The 15655-nt window shown below is 56.0% G+C and overlaps 1 protein-coding gene across 2 annotated transcripts; it reads left to right on the top strand.

Annotated features, from left to right (window-relative positions):
• Positions 1 to 5408: 5408 nt before the first annotated feature.
• On the top strand, positions 5409 to 15269 carry TFAP2C (transcription factor AP-2 gamma). Of its 2 annotated transcripts, none has more exons than XM_045444154.1 (7): positions 5409 to 5701; positions 7314 to 7799; positions 7915 to 7966; positions 9388 to 9604; positions 10166 to 10284; positions 12090 to 12234; positions 13641 to 15269. In XM_045444154.1, the coding sequence occupies exons 1-7, from the start codon at positions 5654 to 5656 to the stop codon at positions 13924 to 13926; spliced, it is 1353 nt and encodes a 450-aa protein (XP_045300110.1). In that variant the 5' UTR covers positions 5409 to 5653; the 3' UTR covers positions 13927 to 15269. The 2 variants fall into 2 exon arrangements, with proteins under 2 accessions (XP_045300110.1, XP_045300109.1); XM_045444153.1 differs by lacking the exon at positions 5409 to 5701 and adding an exon at positions 6780 to 7115.
• The last annotated feature ends 386 nt before the right edge of the window (positions 15270 to 15655 follow it).

The raw sequence follows: 15655 nt of genomic DNA, 5'->3' as shown, positions 1-15655 counted from the left end.
TTAATGACCCAAACCCTAGTTACATCTTCAACCAAGCTCAGTTTCCCTGTGGTTTTGTATTCTAAGCTGCAGTAGCAAAGAGTAGCAGTTTAAACCCCTTCCCACGAAACTGTGGCTGTGCTTATATCAGCTTTTGTTTTGAGAAGGGTAAAAGTATCTCCATGGATGGTTCCAGCAGTAAACATCTCTTGGTGCATTTAAGAAACTGTGCCTTTGAAACTAATTGGGAAACAGAGAAACTGGAAGCGTTTACCAGTAGGTGGGGTTGAAACCTGCAGGTTTTCAGCCTTGGTTGTTGTTGTTGTGTTTTTTTTTTTTTTTTTTCCCTCCCCCTTCCTTTCTTCTAAAGGCACATGGAAAAGAATCTTGGATAAGTTTTCAACTCACCTCCCTGGGAAAAAAAAAAGCTTTTTGGGTTGCCTGGGCAGGTTCTGTGTGCAAACCATCAAGGACCCAGGTAAGGAGGGGGACAATTGGTTCTTTGCAAATCCAATTTCTCCTCCTGCTGGTCCTGGGGATCTCAGTGGCGCCGGTGATGTTCCAAGAGCAGATCCAGCCAACACAGGGCATTTACTTTTGGGTCGACAGTGCTCCTTAAGAAAATTGGACTTTACGGGGCTGCCCGCTGTTTTTTGGTTTATGCTTTGTTTTGTTTTTGTTTGTTTTGTAACCCACAGCGCTCCAGCTGCGTTCTTAAGGTGAATAGCATGAACGGCCTAGGTGCAAGCAAATGTCCCAGGCACCAAAGGAACACACACACCCCCCACCCCCAGATCCAGCCACCTCCTTCTCCCCCCACCCCACCTCCCCACCCCCGGAATCCACTGCCCCTGGTTCAGTTTAAGCTGAAGTTCGAGCTTCAAAGCTCGAAGTGACGGCCGAGAGTTCACGGAAATGCTAACAGATCTGGATTTGGGGACGAAATAGATCTCAAATGTCCTTTGCCAGCAAGCTGTGGGCTACATTTGCCATAATTTCGTGATGGAAGCCGCCGTCCCCCGGTCTGCCTGTCACAGACGCGCAAAGATCGCTCAAAACCCCAAGGAAGACCCTTTTCAATTGGCGAGTTTACAGTTTCCAAGGGGAGGAGGGCAGGGGAGGAGTAACGACGACCTTTTCAGGTGTGTCTTCCAATCGCGATAGCCGGTTTTGGCTGTGAATCGAAAGCCCCCTCCCTACTTCCCCCTTCCGTTAATTAAATAAACCTCAGAGCACTTTGCGGCACGCGACTCGGCCCTTGGGGAGCGCTTGCAGCCCGGCTCCCATTCCTAAGCTCAACTCGCAGAGGCTGAAGAGCTGGCGACATGAATTTCCAGCTCCTGAGGGTGAGAAAGGAGGTGTCGGGCGGAGGGCAGGCCGGCAGGGAGGAGAGGCGTGCGGGAGGATGCCCGCGGGGCGGGGAGGGCGCCGCTGGGGCTGCGGGGTGGCTCCCGGGCGCTGCCACTTCTGGCGCCGGCAGCGAGCCCGCGTCGCCGGGCGCCTGGCCACAGTGGGCCTCCTCGTCGCCTGGAGGCGACCAGAGAAACGCGCTAAGGCCGCCGGGCTCGGTTGGCCTGCAGGGGTGTGGTGTTCCTGGACGCCGAGCGGAGAAGGCCTCCGGGGACACCGGGCTGGAGCCTGAGTCCTCCCGCCTGCGCTCCGAGCGCTTAGGCTGCGCGCGAATGGGCCCTGGGACACAGTGGAGAAGTGACAGGCATTCTGCGGCCAAGCGTGGCCTCCGGAGGGCGGGGGTCCCCTGGGGCAGGGGAGGCGAGAGCCGAGCTTGTCTCTAACAGGTCTCCAAGAGCAGCTAGGGAGGTCACCTCGAATAGCAGGCATGTTTGTGGCTTTGAGGTAGTTGGACGGCCAAAAATCCCCGACGCCTGCTGAGAAAGGGGGCTGCGGTGGTCGAGTTAGAGACTGTACCCACGACCTCTGCGCTTGGCGGGCGCCCTTCGAACGAGCGCGCGGACTCGACCCGGGACAGACACGGACCCGGGCCCTCCCCGCCCCGCGCCTGGGTCCTCCAGGCTCCCTCAGCTCCGCGGCTCTCTGTCCATCTGTAAAAAGCAGGTTTTGCGAGGAAAAGCTACAGGCCGCGAAGCCCCTCCCTTCAAGCCCCGGGCCTGGAGCCGCGCGCTTAGAAGGAGCCGTAAATGGAGTCGGGTTGGACCCTGGGTTAAGCAAGCCAAGAAGCATCCGTGTGTGCGCGGCTGTCGCTCCGCGCACCATCAAAACAATCTGCTATTTTTATACTATTGCTGTTATTTTGGAGTGGCTGTGAAATGATGCAGTGGCGCCCCAGGGCGTGCACCTTAGCGGGCTTAGACAGTCGCAGTACTCTTCGGTGCCAAGTGTCTGGCCCTCGGCGTGACGATGCCGCGATGGGAGACTGTGGGATAGAGGGGCACCCCCCTCGATTGCTGCAGGCCCCGGCTTTTCGGCTCTGCTTCACCCGGCTGGCCACTTCACCGCGGTCTCTGCCGGCGCTCACGCGGTTCCAAGGGGCGGGACAGACACCTTGCGCGCTGCGCGGCGTTCCCTTAGGGCGCTCGGGGGCCTCCACCTGCCGCTTTCGCGCCCCCTCCCTGGGGCGGGAAAAGAAGTCGCAGGCCAACCCCGTTCCAGCTCGACCTGCCCGGGCGCCTTCTTTGGTTTGCGGGGGTGGGAAGTTGGAGGCGGCGGTCTCCGTCTGCGCCTCTACCCAGACGCCTCCTCGCCTCCAGACTCCGGTTTCTTGGGCCACCGGAGCGGGATGGGGGCCCGGGTCCAGGCTTCAAGTGTGTGTGAGCGTAGGCTCCCTAGGGGGCGACAGAGGGGAGCCGCGCGCCACCCTCCACCCCCTATCCCGGATTTTGCGTGGCGTGCAGTGAAGCTTGTCCCCGGGATCCTCTCGTTCTGTTTACAGTTAGGCGGCTGCGAAGCCTCGGAGGGTCCTGAGGGGGCACCCTTTCCCGAGCGGTGGCCGTCCCAGGGCGCGGCCTCCAGATTCCGGTCTTCATGCGGCGAGGGGCCTGGGCTTTGGAGGGAGGTCTGTCCCGGGTGCAGGAGCCATCCTCTCCCTGCTTTCCGCAGAGAGAGGAAAAGTGGAGCTCGAGGAAGGGCTGAGGCTTCCGGCACGCCGACGGGGGCGCGCGCGTGCCGGGGCTCCGGCCCCGAAGCCGAGCGTGTGCGTATTTGGGCCGGGTCTCCCTGGCTGGGAAGATTGAGGACTTCTTCCACCCGCCTTCCATCCAGGGCGCGGAAGTCGCGCTCTAGCTTGAACGCGTGTCCCTGGGAGAGGGGGCAGCGCGCCGGTGTCCGGGGAGCTGCCTTGGGAATGAACGGCCCTTGCTAAGCGGTTCGGAAACATCTAGGCCCCTGGGGCTCCCAGAACGGAGGCGCGCAGACCCTCAGGGCCCACCGGCTCCCTTTTGCCTCTGCCCCCGGGCTGGGAGGAATCTCTGTCCCTTCGGGTTGCCTCGGCCACAGCTCTGCTGCGGGAAGGAAGGACAGCCAGGCCCTGGGGTGGGGGATTGGCCCGTTCCTGCCCTGCCGGGGTTCCAAACCTGCCTACGGGTAAAGTTGCCGGCGTGAATGAGACAACTTGTTCAGGCTGCACTCCAGGCGGGGTCTTTGAGTCAAACCCGAGTCTGGAAGGCCCAGCGTGGCGAAGGCCCCTCGTCACCGCCCTGGGGTCTGGAACGCCCCGAAGGGGGTGCCACAGCCTCCCTCTGGGGTGTGTGCGTGTGCCTGGGACCCTAACCTTCCACGTCCTGCTGTGCAGGTGTCCCGTTCTTGCGTGGCACAGGTGTCCCCCTTCCTGTCCCCCCGCCCCCCAATATCAGGTACGCTGCTGCCCCTGTTCTTTTCTTTGAGCCCCGGATCCTGGTATTTTGGAAGCAAGGCGTCACTTCTTAGTGCAAAGTCCTGAAAAGCCCCCCAGGTTTTGCCCTCACATTTGGTAGGAGTATCCCCTTGGCTCTACCTCCTCTAAGGCAACAGGACGTTTCACTTGGAGGACGCCTATTTTTGTTCCAGTTCTTAATTTTATTTTAGGTCCACCTGGGTCTAGAGAAATGCCAAAGCCCAAATAAACCCGAGAAGGAGCAGGAAGGCGGTGTGTGCAGTCGTTCTGTAGACGGGGGGTAGCGTCCACTCCCGGGCCCAGGCCCCGGGCACTGCACTGATGGGCAGTAATTACTGCAGAATCGGATTCGGAATCAGATGGAAGGAGCCCCCTTCTCCGATTCTCTCGGAATGTTTAAATTCCGATCCCGGAGCCAGCTGGGACGTCCCAGCAAAATTCGCCCTTGAAAATTAGCGACTTTCCCCTTGCAGTGAAAAAGATCAATTACAGTCATTGGGCCAATGGATTTCGTTTCTTTAAAATTTTTAAACAACTGCGCATTGCATTCAAGTTTGGGTGGCGAATAAATCCTGGGGCGAGAGGAGGCAGCGTTTATATTCGAGTTTCGTTTTCGTCCTGCGTCTGCAGAACGGGGGGTACTCACCCCTCCAGCGGGGTCCCCCTCTGGCCCCTCCCTCCTCTCCCACCTTCTCCCTCCCCCCTGCCCCCCCCCCGCCCCCCCGCCCGTGGCGCTCGGGTTGTCTCCCGCCCCGCACCTCTTTCCCCGGGTGAGTTGAGGCTTCTGAGCGTCCGGCTCGTCGGAGGCATCTGCCGAGCCGGCGCTCTGGGCAGGGCTGGGCTGGGCAGGGCTGGGCGAGGGAGCGCGGGTGACCCCCGGCCGCAGTGTGCGGCGGAGATGCAGCTCCGGGCGATGGCAGCCGGACGCCGTTGTCCCAGACTTTGCGGCTGGTGGAGGCCCGCCCGCCCCCTGGCGCTCGGGGCAGACTCCCCAGAAGGCCTTCCCTCCTCCAGCCCCTCGGAGGAATGGGCCGGCGCTGTGACCGCGGAGAGAGAAGGAAGGGGAGGCGTCTCTCGGAGGGCTTGGGGCTCCGGCTGCGAGGTCCCAGCCCAATTTAAGTCTCCGTGAGTGGGTGGGTGAGGCATTTCAGGCTCTAAGGGGGACCCCAGCTGCTGAGATGCCCGCAACGCGAGGTCTCTTAACCGCAGGTGACCACGTCTTTCGGAGGATGGGGGAAGGCGCTTCAGGAGAAATAGGGGGGGCTCTTAGGGATTTGCAGCCGGGGCCCCAGCGCTGCCAGCCCCAGGTGTGGGCCGGGGGGGGGGTGACCGACGGAAGGCGCGGCGGGGGACCCCGACCTAGCAGGTCCGCGGCTGTCAGAGAGGTGCCCACGCCCGCTCGCCTCCCCCTCCTCGCCCCCCGCGGCGCGGGTCTCGGCGCGGCGCCCCGCCGGGGTGCAGGGCGGAGCTAGGCTGGGACTGGCTGGGGGCGGCCCCGCCCGGCGCCGGGGCCTTCGTGCCGGCCCCCGGGGAGGAGTTATGATAATTTCCTTCTCATTAAGGCGCCCGGGTCCCCCGGCTATTGCCGGGACACACAGTGCGGGCGCGGCTTCCCGGGTCCCCGGCAGCGGCTTCTAGGCGCGCGGCGGCCGCATCGACGCTCGCGGAGCCGCCGATGCGCGTCCAGTGACCGGGGCAGCGAGGCCCTCGCGTGGCGGGGGCGGCGGCGGACGCCCAGCCACCGTGACCCCCATTTTGGATTTACCGCTCGGGGGGTGGGGGGAGCCTGGATTTAACTGGCGACTGTTTTGGGGGACGCCGGACGCCATGTTGTGGAAAATAACCGATAATGTCAAGTATGAAGAAGACTGCGAGGTGAGCTGGGTGCAGGGGCGCAGCCCGGCCCCGCCCGAGTCCAGCCCGGGAGGCGGGGACCCACCGACCGAGGTCCGGGCGCGGGCGCAGCGAGCAGGCACCAGCCTCTGCCCCTCGAGGGGACGGGGTCCGCTTTGGCGGACGCCTCTTAGTCCGTTTCTCCCGGGCCCTCTTCCTGAATCGGGCCCTTCCCCAAACCACCCTCCGGAACAGGGCCTGGAAGGAGACCGGCAGATCCCACCCACAGAGCTTACCGGTCGGTTTCGTGCGAAGCAAAACAGCCCTTCTTTCCCTTTTCTCGGAAGAGCGCCCCGTCTACAACGCTTAGACGTGGCTTTTACGCACGAGATCTCCGTCCCGAGGGGTCAGATGAGGCGACCTGCCGGCGACACCTTTGCAGAGTCCCCTCCGCGGCGGGCTTGTCACCTGCCCCGCTAACTCCTCGGGGAAACCAGAAAACAACCGAAGTTTGGCTCTCCAGAGAAGTGGGGGCTGGGGAGCGCCGGGGGGGGGGGGGCGAGGCCAGATGGGGCCGTAAGCGCTCGGGAGTGCTCCAGCCAGTCCGACAGGTTGAGCTAGAGTTTCGGAGAGTGGGAGGGAGGCAGGCGGCGAGCGGGAAGAGGAAGACGCGGGCGGCGGGAGGTGTGCGCCCGGGCGCTGGCCGAGGGGAGCCCGGGCTGGGGGGCGACGGGGGCGGGGGGCCGCGCGCCCGCGGGACCTCCTGGGGCTGCCCCTGTTGGCGGGCCCGGGCACTTCCGCTAGGGGGCGACAGCGCCCGTTTCTCCTAGTTCCCCGCCACCCCTGTGACCCCGCGAACCCAGGGAGACGAGTCCTTGAAGAATTAGGTCGGACAGCCTTGAGGCGAGGGACGTGCGCAGGCGAGGTTGCCCAATATTCGGGGTCCTTAGTTCTCCCCCTCTGCCCCGGTTTGTGGGGATCCTGACCGTGGCCCGGCAGGGCGGCCCCACTGGGTGTTCCCCGCTCGGTCTGGACCCAGCTAGCTGGGGCGGAGTGGGGTGGGGAGCAGCCCTGGCCGCGAGGCGTTCCTCCCCGAGTTCCTCGGGCGGCCTTGGGTGGCCGGCCTGCCGGGGAGCGTCACTTGCCCGGAGGTCTTTGTCCTGAGGGCGTGGAAGGGAGGGTCCCTGGGGCGGGGAAGATGCGCACTTCCCGCTTCGTGCGCTTTATCCGCGTCTGCAGCTTCCCCACGTTCTTTTCGTCTGGCGCCGCTGACATGTGCGGGCTAGTGAGTGAGCGCAGTCCTCACGGTGCCTACAGCATGCCGACTTCCTCCCCGGGCCCGGGCCTCAGCTACTCCTGGCCCAAGACCTGGGGTTCGGATCCGGCTCCTCAGAGCGCCCCGGGCGTCCGACCTCCCAGGCCTTCGCCGCCGGGCTTTGAGAGCGAGTTCCCCCAGGTCTTTCGAAGCCTCTTTCCTCCGCGGGCTGGCAGTTCGCAACGAATCCTCCGGCGCACGGCGCCTCTGGGTGCTCTCTGGGCGGAGGGCAGGCCCCACGAGTCGGGTCCCTGGGGACGCACGGCTCAGCGCAGCGGCTGCTGCCGCTTCGCAGTAGCGGGGTTTCGTACTAGCGGGGTCTCTGCTTCTCTCTCCCAGGATCGCCACGACGCGAGCAGCAATGGGAACCCGCGCCTCCCCCACCTCTCCTCCGCGGGGCAGCACCTCTACAGCCCCGCGCCGCCCCTCTCTCATACTGGAGTTGCCGAGTACCAGCCACCACCCTACTTTCCACCGCCCTACCAGCAGTTGGCTTACTCGCAGTCGGCCGACCCCTACTCGCATCTGGGAGAAGCTTACGCCGCTGCCATCAACCCCCTGCACCAGCCGGCGCCCACCGGCAGCCAGCAGCAGGCCTGGCCGGGTCGCCAGAGCCAGGAGGGGGCTGGCCTGCCCTCGCACCACGGGCGCCCGGCCGGCCTGCTACCCCATCTCTCCGGGCTCGAGGGTGGCGCCATGAGCGCCCGCAGGGATGCCTACCGTCGCTCCGACCTGCTGTTGCCCCACGCGCACGCCCTGGACGCCGCGGGCCTGGCCGAGAACCTGGGGCTCCACGACATGGCGCACCAGATGGAAGAGGTGCAGGTGAGCGGCGCCTCGGCTCTTGCCCCTCCTGCCCGGACCTGTTTGCCCCCCAGCCTCTCCTCCCCCCTGCCCGGCCTCCCGGAACTTAAGGGAAACTTTGTCGTTTCTCCCCCAGAATGTCGACGACCAGCACCTGCTCCTGCATGATCAGACTGTTATTCGCAAAGGTAGGCAGCGAGAGCAAACTTTTTTCTCCCTGGGCCGCACCTAGCCTGGCAAGGTTGGGGGCATTTGGTGGCCACGTTGGGACAGTTGTGGTAGGGAAGGGGCCGATGGAGGAGGGGGCGGGGTTGGCTGGAGGAACATAGGCTTTTTTTTTTTTTTTTTTTCCAACGTTTATTTATTTTTGGGACAGAGAGAGACAGAGCATGAACGGGGGAGGGGCAGAGAGAGAGGGAGACACAGAATCCGAAACAGGCTCCAGGCTCTGAGCCATCAGCCCAGAGCCCGACGCGGGGCTCGAACTCACGGACCGCGAGATCGTGACCTGGCTGAAGTCGGACACTTAACTGACTGCGCCACCCAGGCGCCCCTAGGCTTTTAGGAGAAAGAAGAGGGCATCAGCTTTTGGAGCTAAATGGAAAGGGCTGGTGGCAAAACTCTTAGGCTTTGTTGCTCGATAGTGTTCTCTTGGAGACTAGGGCCCCTCGAATTTCATGGTGTTTTTACAGTGTTAGTCTTCCAGAGTGAGTTTTAACACTGACTTAATTTGGAAAAAAATCAGACCACACACCTTGGTTGGGTGGTTGATGCCGTGGCAGTTGTTGAGTGGATGATTAAATTTCCCGTTTCATAAATGCATGTGGCAAGGATCCCCAATTCCGACCCGCAAGAAGAGGTTTTGAAACAGTCTGGCCTACCAGATAGACAGCCTTCAAAGGACCGGAGTGGGACGATCTGCCAGAGTCTGGGTTTATGCAAGATAGTGGGGGAGGGGATTTGGAAAATTGGATGGGGGGGGAGGGGGGAGTGTCTCAAGAAATTAAGTTACAGACTGAGGGATTGCCAGTTTGGCTGTTTTGAAGATGGAGTGGCCCTAAATGAAAGGGAGTTGTGGTCTGCTACTTGAAGTTAAACTCCTTGAAATCAATTGGGAAATGGTTTTTGAAGAACAGCTCAGAAAATAAACCGAGTTTCCCAGGAAACTTGTAACAGGGCAGGTTTGTTTGTATTTTTAAATTTACCGTGATCAGCTGCACCGAAAGGTTTCAGCAAAGGATCCGCGCGTGCCGGGTGATTTTGGTGGTTCTTTGACAGAGGAAGGAAAAAATCCCCATGTATGTAGGATTGAAGCAGTCTTCTGAAAACCAGTGTTCTAATTAAACACATTTTAACAGTGGCTAGAAAATGAAAACCCTCCACGCTTGGGGTCATGACTAATTAGCTTTGCAAGGTGTTAACTTGTGAATTTCAGATTCGATTATCTTTGAAGAATTGGACTTAAAAAAAATCTGCTTGCAGTTTATGTAGCCCAACACACAACGCTGTTTGCTTAAAGAGCTCTTTCAGCTCGGGTTAGAGGTTTGAAAAGGTCCCTTTCTCGTAAACGCAGCTCTCGGGGACTGCCACGTCTAATCTTCGTTCACAGGTCCCATTTCAATGACCAAGAATCCGCTGACTCTCCCTTGTCAGAAGGAGCTGGTAGGGGCTGTGATGAATCCCAGCGAGGTCTTCTGCTCGGTCCCTGGAAGATTGTCCCTCCTCAGCTCCACGTCTAAATACAAAGTGACAGTTGCTGAGGTCCAGAGGCGATTGTCCCCGCCTGAGTGCTTAAACGCCTCGTTACTGGGAGGTGTTCTCAGAAGGTACATGGGGGCACATTCTGGGCACGGTGGTTGGGTTGGTGTACAACCCAAAAGAACCAAGGAGGTATTTTTAACATTTATGTAACTTTCATACCTAACACTGAATTCTAATCGGCTCAGAGTTTTAGTACATTCCTTCTCTTTTAGAAAGTGCCAGATGCAGAAGGAAGTGCTAAAACACGCCAGCAAATTATCATTTGGTTAGAATTTGATTCCATTATGAGATGGTGGCGTCCCTGTTAGGGGCAGAGGAGCTCCATGGGGTTTGCTACCCCAGGGGACTTGGGGGGCTGCCACAGTTTTTAGAAGTGAACGTTTATCCGCTCCAGTATCCTTGGCAATGTTCTGTGACTGGGGGGGGAAAGAATGTTGCTGTTAAGAAAGATGTTTGAATTTTACGAGCATTAATTAAACGAGGGACTCCCTGTTTCACTTGATTGCGACCCACATAACGTAGATACTCTTGGACAGATTTCAGTTTTGGTAGCATTTGAAGGATGGAGAATATGAAAGTGTGATTTCTAGAGAGGAGCCACAAAGTTCACTTTTCTTTTGACTCAGAGCCAAATCTAAAAATGGAGGCCGGTCCTTGCGGGAGAAGTTGGACAAGATTGGGTTGAATCTTCCCGCCGGGAGACGGAAAGCTGCCCACGTTACCCTCCTGACGTCCTTGGTAGAAGGTCAGTGGGGTTTTGCTTTTGTTTGGTGATGTTTTAATATGTTGCTAGGTTGTTTGTGTCTTTAATGCTACTCTGAAGAAACGCTTAAAAACAGGCCTGTCACCAGTTGAGAGATGAAAGTGATTTGTCCTGAGTTCATTGCAATGAATCCCAGTAATTTTTATCAAAGAGGTTAACATTTAAATACCTGCCTGCTTAGCCATCCTGTTCTGGGTTCTCCAGCAAATCATTATTAAATAGAAAGAAATGGGTTTCCCAGGCCGAAGAATTCACACCGTAGGGTGTTGGGACATTTCCTAGAAGTGAACCAGTTTTTGAAAGATGCAGTCGATCAACGGGTACACCTTTCAAAAGCTGGTTGGTTATGTATTGGTGGGAAGAAGCCCCGTTTCTAGCTTTGGTAGCTGGGGAATATCAGGATTGTGGTCCCTGAAGAGAAAAGCCTTTGCATACGCAATTCACAAGTCCTTTGTTCATTTCCCCCATGGGAAAAAAAAAATTAGTGGGGCCCCTCTCCCCGGACCTAAAATAGTAGGATGTAACATTTTCATTTCTTGAATGGGCCCCTGCCCCCAATCTGGAAGGGAGCCAAGAATGCAATTACAGCCTTTCAAAAATAAAGGGGAGGGGGCAAGGGAAAAGTGAAATATATATATTTGTTAGAAAAACCAGCTCATTGTTGCCCAGTGGAACGTGGGGAGGCTTCTCCCGAAGCCTGGAGCAGCCTCCGGCCCTTGCCCAATCAGCAGGGCGCTGGGCTCCGGCTAAGGGCAGGGGGAGCCAATGAGGGGTGGTCTCCCGGCAGCCAGGCAATCTTTTGAACACTGTCTGTCCCTGGTCTCATGGCGCGACTGCGGTGCCGAAAGGGACTTGGCAGAGCCCCGCTCTACCTTTTTACGGGTGTCTCTGGGGGTCAGGGCCAGGAGAAAGGAGCTGCCTGCTAGCTGCCTGTTGGAGAACAGCTGTCCTGCATGGAGAATGGTGGGTTCTGCGTGCGTGGCGCATAAATGTGGCTCCGCTAGGTTTTCTGACCAGCCGGGCGGGGGTGCTTGAATGAGAAAGTGTGTGCCAGAACAATGGTTCTCAGATTCTGATTTAGTAAGTCTGGGGAGGCAGGTGGAAGCCTGGGGGTGGGGGTGGGAGGGGTGCCACTATCTGGGTTTCTGCAAAGCTCTTGCCAGCCGCCCACGGGGCAGCCAGGACCTGGCATCTCTGGTCAGAGATGAGCCCCCTTGGTTTTTCCTCTCCCTCTCTTCGTCCCATGATTTGGACAAAAGGGGGTGAGTAGTCCAAATCGGTAGTTGGGGCCCTAAACATTTCCAATGGAAACGCATGCCTTTCTTTTCTTAAACATTCTGAAGACTTGCCTCCTTCAGGCATGGGGCACCCTAAGTTAAAAAGAAAGTTCTACGTCAAAGACTTCATCCCAGTTTCATAAAGAGAAGTGCCCCATCGGCTTTTGTCAGAGATGCTTGTCTTTAGCATTTCCCTTGTGTCCACAATGAGAGCTTTTATAATCCAGAGAAAGCATGGGTGTGTCAAGAATCTGAGTTGGGTCGAAGACTGGTTAGCACTGTTGGAGGGCAGTGAAAAAATTCAGGGTCTTTTTTTCCCCCACGCATGGTAGGATTTCCTCCTCAGTTCCTACGGGAGTGAACCCAGGAAGTTCTATTTGCTCGCTGGATTGTTTTCCTGGTGTGTAATTTCATTTTAAAATGCAGAGTGACTGGGGGGCCGGGCCGTCTGGGTTAGCAGAAGAGGAAAGGGAGACCTCCTAAGTCTGTTGCCATTGCTGATTATTCCAGGGGAGGCTGTTCATTTGGCTCGGGACTTTGCCTATGTCTGTGAAGCCGAATTCCCCAGTAAACCAGTGGCGGAGTATCTAACCAGACCTCATCTTGGAGGGCGGAATGAGATGGCAGCGAGGAAGAATATGCTTCTGGCGGCACAGTGAGTATCCAGACTTGAATGTGATGGCTGGATGCCCTCATGTTGAAGTTGAGGGGCCAGTGTAGTCCCCGGGGCTTGGGAAAGGAACCCGCACTTAAGTAAGGGTGTGGAGCGAAAGGAACTGACGAGGGCTTTTTTGGACACGTCAGATGGGTTAACTCTTCGGTAGGATTTCGAAGAATAAATAAAATGAATGTGTTGATTAGTAGTGGCTGTTTGGAGCTGCTCAGTTATTCAGCTCAAAGTAGTTACACTACCCGTTCATTATGGTGTCTCCAATATCTTACAAAAATGTGTTGAAAACAATTTGTTTTGTCACATCCAGTAAAGATCGGGTGCCTTCTGCCTCCTGATAAGATTTTTTTATGCTTAAAAAAAAATTTTTTTTTTTAACGTTTATTTATTTTTTGAGACAGAGAGACTGTGAGTGGGGAAGGGGCAGAGAGAGGGAGACACAGAATCCGAGGCAGGCTTCAGGCTCTCAGCTGTCAGCACAGAGCCCGACACGGGGTCGGAACTCAGACGGAGATCATGACCTGAGCCGAAGTCGGATGCCTAACCGACTGAGCCACCCAGGCGCCCCTACTCTTTTTTACATGTCACGATCCAGTTGGATTTGTAGGAGACGTGTGGGCAAACTTTGTCTCAAACCCTGCTTCATGCAGCTGCAAGGTTTCTCCTAGAAAGCCGACAGTGAATGGATTTTAAAATGACGGTAAAAGGGGCGCCTGGGTGGCTCAGTCTGTTGAGCGTCCGACTTCAGCTCAGGTCATGATCTCGCGGTTCGTGGGTTCGAGCCCCGCGTGGGGCTCTGTGCTGACAGCTCGGAGCCTGGAGCCTGCTTCGGATTCTGTGTCCTCCCCCCTGTCTCTGCCCCCCACCCCTGCTTGTGCTCTGTCTCTCTCTGTCTTTCAAAAATGAATAAACATAAAAATGAATCCATAAAATGACGGTAAATGAAGCAGAAATCGTACAGTCAGGAAATGGGGCAACGGTGAACCAGTGTGTGCAAAGGGCGAGTTTCGGGGCAACGTGATTCTCCGTGTTCTTGAAGAAACTGGTACTGAGCTATCCCGATACCTCTGGGCTGGACGTCCGGACTCCACCTCTTTCACTAGTCCCGGTGACCTTGGCGTTTTGACGGGGGTTAATCCTGTTACCTTTCCTAATTGCAGCGAGGATTAAGGAAGATAGTGCTTGATGGAGTTTAGCTCCGGGCCTGGCACAAAATAGGTGCTAAGTACAATTTAGCTCCACTGTTAGTATCGACGTCTGTCTGTTTCTCTGGTGTGGCCACGTGTTCTGATTGCCTCCTGGGGTGTCCTCCTTAGGGCGATTTGGCTCTGTCCCCTTTACCTGTCAAGAGCCAGACTGAGCTCACAGGTATGCGCTGACTGTCTTCACAGGCAAGTGTGTAAAGAGTTCACAGACCTTCTCAATCAAGACCGAACGCCCAACGGGAACAACCGACCCACCCCGGTCTTGGAGACGAACATCCAGAACTGCCTGTCTCATTTCAGCCTGATTACCCACGGGTTTGGCAGCCAGGCGATCTGTGCCGCTGTGTCTGCCGTGCAGAACTACATAAAAGAAGCCCTGATAGTCCTAGACAAGTCCTATATGAACCCCGGGGACCAGAGTCCGGCTGATTCTAGCAAAACCCTGGAGAAAATGGAGAAGCTCCGGAAGTAAGACGGGAGTGAGCCACGGGGCCGAAGAGTCTGGAGGGAAAAAGGCCTCCAAAGGCGTTCTCGACCCGGACAGACTGGGAACCCCTCTTGCCTGGGGACAGTTGGTTACCCACCTTCCCATTAAAAAGGCCTCCAGTGGTTCCTGGATCGTTTACGTGCCCTCCTGGATTCCTTAGTGTTATTTCTGTAGCGCTGAAGTGTGCGTCTCCTTGACTCTGGACAAGTCACCGGAAGGTGACAAGTATTGTTTGATTCTTTTGAGACCCGTTGTTTTCTCTGAAAGTGGTGCTACAAGTTTTAGAACCTTTTAAATCCGTTCCCTGGGCTCACGAGAAAACCCACACGCATAGCTGTTCAAATATCTGATCGATGGCCATTCACATCAACGGTAACTTGCAGTGTTAAGGTAATGGTTGGCTTCTGGCGTCCACTAAAGATTTATCTAAACAAAGTATTTATCCGGCTTCTAGCTTCTTGAGATGTCAAATCCTGCATACAGTAGGAAGCAAAGATCCTCTCTGCTCAGCAACCAGCTTCTTAATAGCTGGTATTTGACACACAAACCCCTTGTTTACAAGGGGCTCTTTGGGTTTTTACGAAACTTGTAGAAATGAAGCCTGCTGATGATTTTGTGTTTTCTTTTGCTGTCTTTTTTTCTTTTTTTCTTTCTTTTTTTTTTTTTTTTAACTCAGAGAGTTAACTCTTCAAATGGGAGACTCGGAAATGACATGTTCCTTTAAGGTACTGAAGCTTTATTTGCATATTTATTTCACATTTTGGTGTTTTGAGTAAACTTGAAAAGGGTAGGCATGAAGCGTTTTTTTTGTTTTGTTTTGTTTTTTGGTTTTTTTTTTTTTTTTTTTTTTTTGGCTGCCCTCCACCACCATGTCCCATAGGAGGCTCTGTATTTTGAGAAAACTGTGCGTTGAGTGTACAGATGTTATTTATGCGTAATTTAATGGGGTCTGTAAATACGGGTGCACTTCCTGAGACTTTTTGACAAATGGGTTCGATTTTAATATTAACTTTGAAAGGTGATGGGGTAATCTAAAACACTAATTTAGGCTTTATTCATAGGTACGCAGGGTATTAAGGATTAAGAGGGTCTGGGCTCTGTTCTTGATGTGGAAGAGTCTATTTAATTGAAACTGTTCAAAAGCAATAACTTTGGGTCTCATTCCCATCATGCTGAACCGGAAGATGGGTGTGCGGTACCGTGTGTGGGGGTGAAATGGAGGTTTGGAATTGAACTCCACGTCTGTAAACGTCCCCCAGATAATTATTGTGTATACGATACCTGTATAATAAAAAGTATTCTCGATAGAAGCCGTGAAAGTCGGGTTACAACTTGGTGGTTGTTGTTCTTGTTTTTTAAGTCTCTAGGACGAGTAGAATAGTGGCAGAGCTAATTTATGGTTGGCCGCGGCTCGCGGCTTAGTTCATGGGACTGAGCAGGGAAGGTGTGTGCCAAGGGAAGGCTGCAGAAGTTTCATTTTCTGTCCCTTTTGCAAGGCAAGACGGCTCAGCCCCGCTAGGTCTTACGGTCTTAACGCCCATGGGCGGCTCACAACTTTGTGTAGTACCTCCCTCCTGCCACTAGGGCGGCCGGGCCGTGCGAGAGTCCACAGTTTTGGAATACCAGCTCTTGTATAAAGTGACCCTGTTAAGAAACACCATGGTGGAGTCGCCTCCCCAGAATTTGGAGATGGAACCGAAACTGACGGGAGGTC

Source organism: Leopardus geoffroyi, chromosome A3 (assembly GCF_018350155.1).
Source record: "Leopardus geoffroyi isolate Oge1 chromosome A3, O.geoffroyi_Oge1_pat1.0, whole genome shotgun sequence".
Taxonomy (NCBI): Eukaryota; Metazoa; Chordata; class Mammalia; order Carnivora; family Felidae; genus Leopardus; species Leopardus geoffroyi.
This window is presented reverse-complemented; position numbering and strand designations above follow the sequence as displayed.

What these genes read in the sequence shown, in the direction of transcription:
- TFAP2C (XM_045444153.1), top strand. Translation starts at nt 6,858, where the DNA reads ATGCGCACTTCCCGCTTCGTGCGCTTTATCCGCGTCTGCAGCTTCCCC. An exon ending in ACCAGATGGAAGAGGTGCAG is followed by an intron (nt 7,800 to 7,914) that starts GTGAGCGGCGCC and finishes TTTCTCCCCCAG; the next exon opens with AATGTCGACGACCAGCACCT. An exon ending in CTGGGAGGTGTTCTCAGAAG is followed by an intron (nt 9,605 to 10,165) that starts GTACATGGGGGC and finishes CTTTTGACTCAG; the next exon opens with AGCCAAATCTAAAAATGGAG.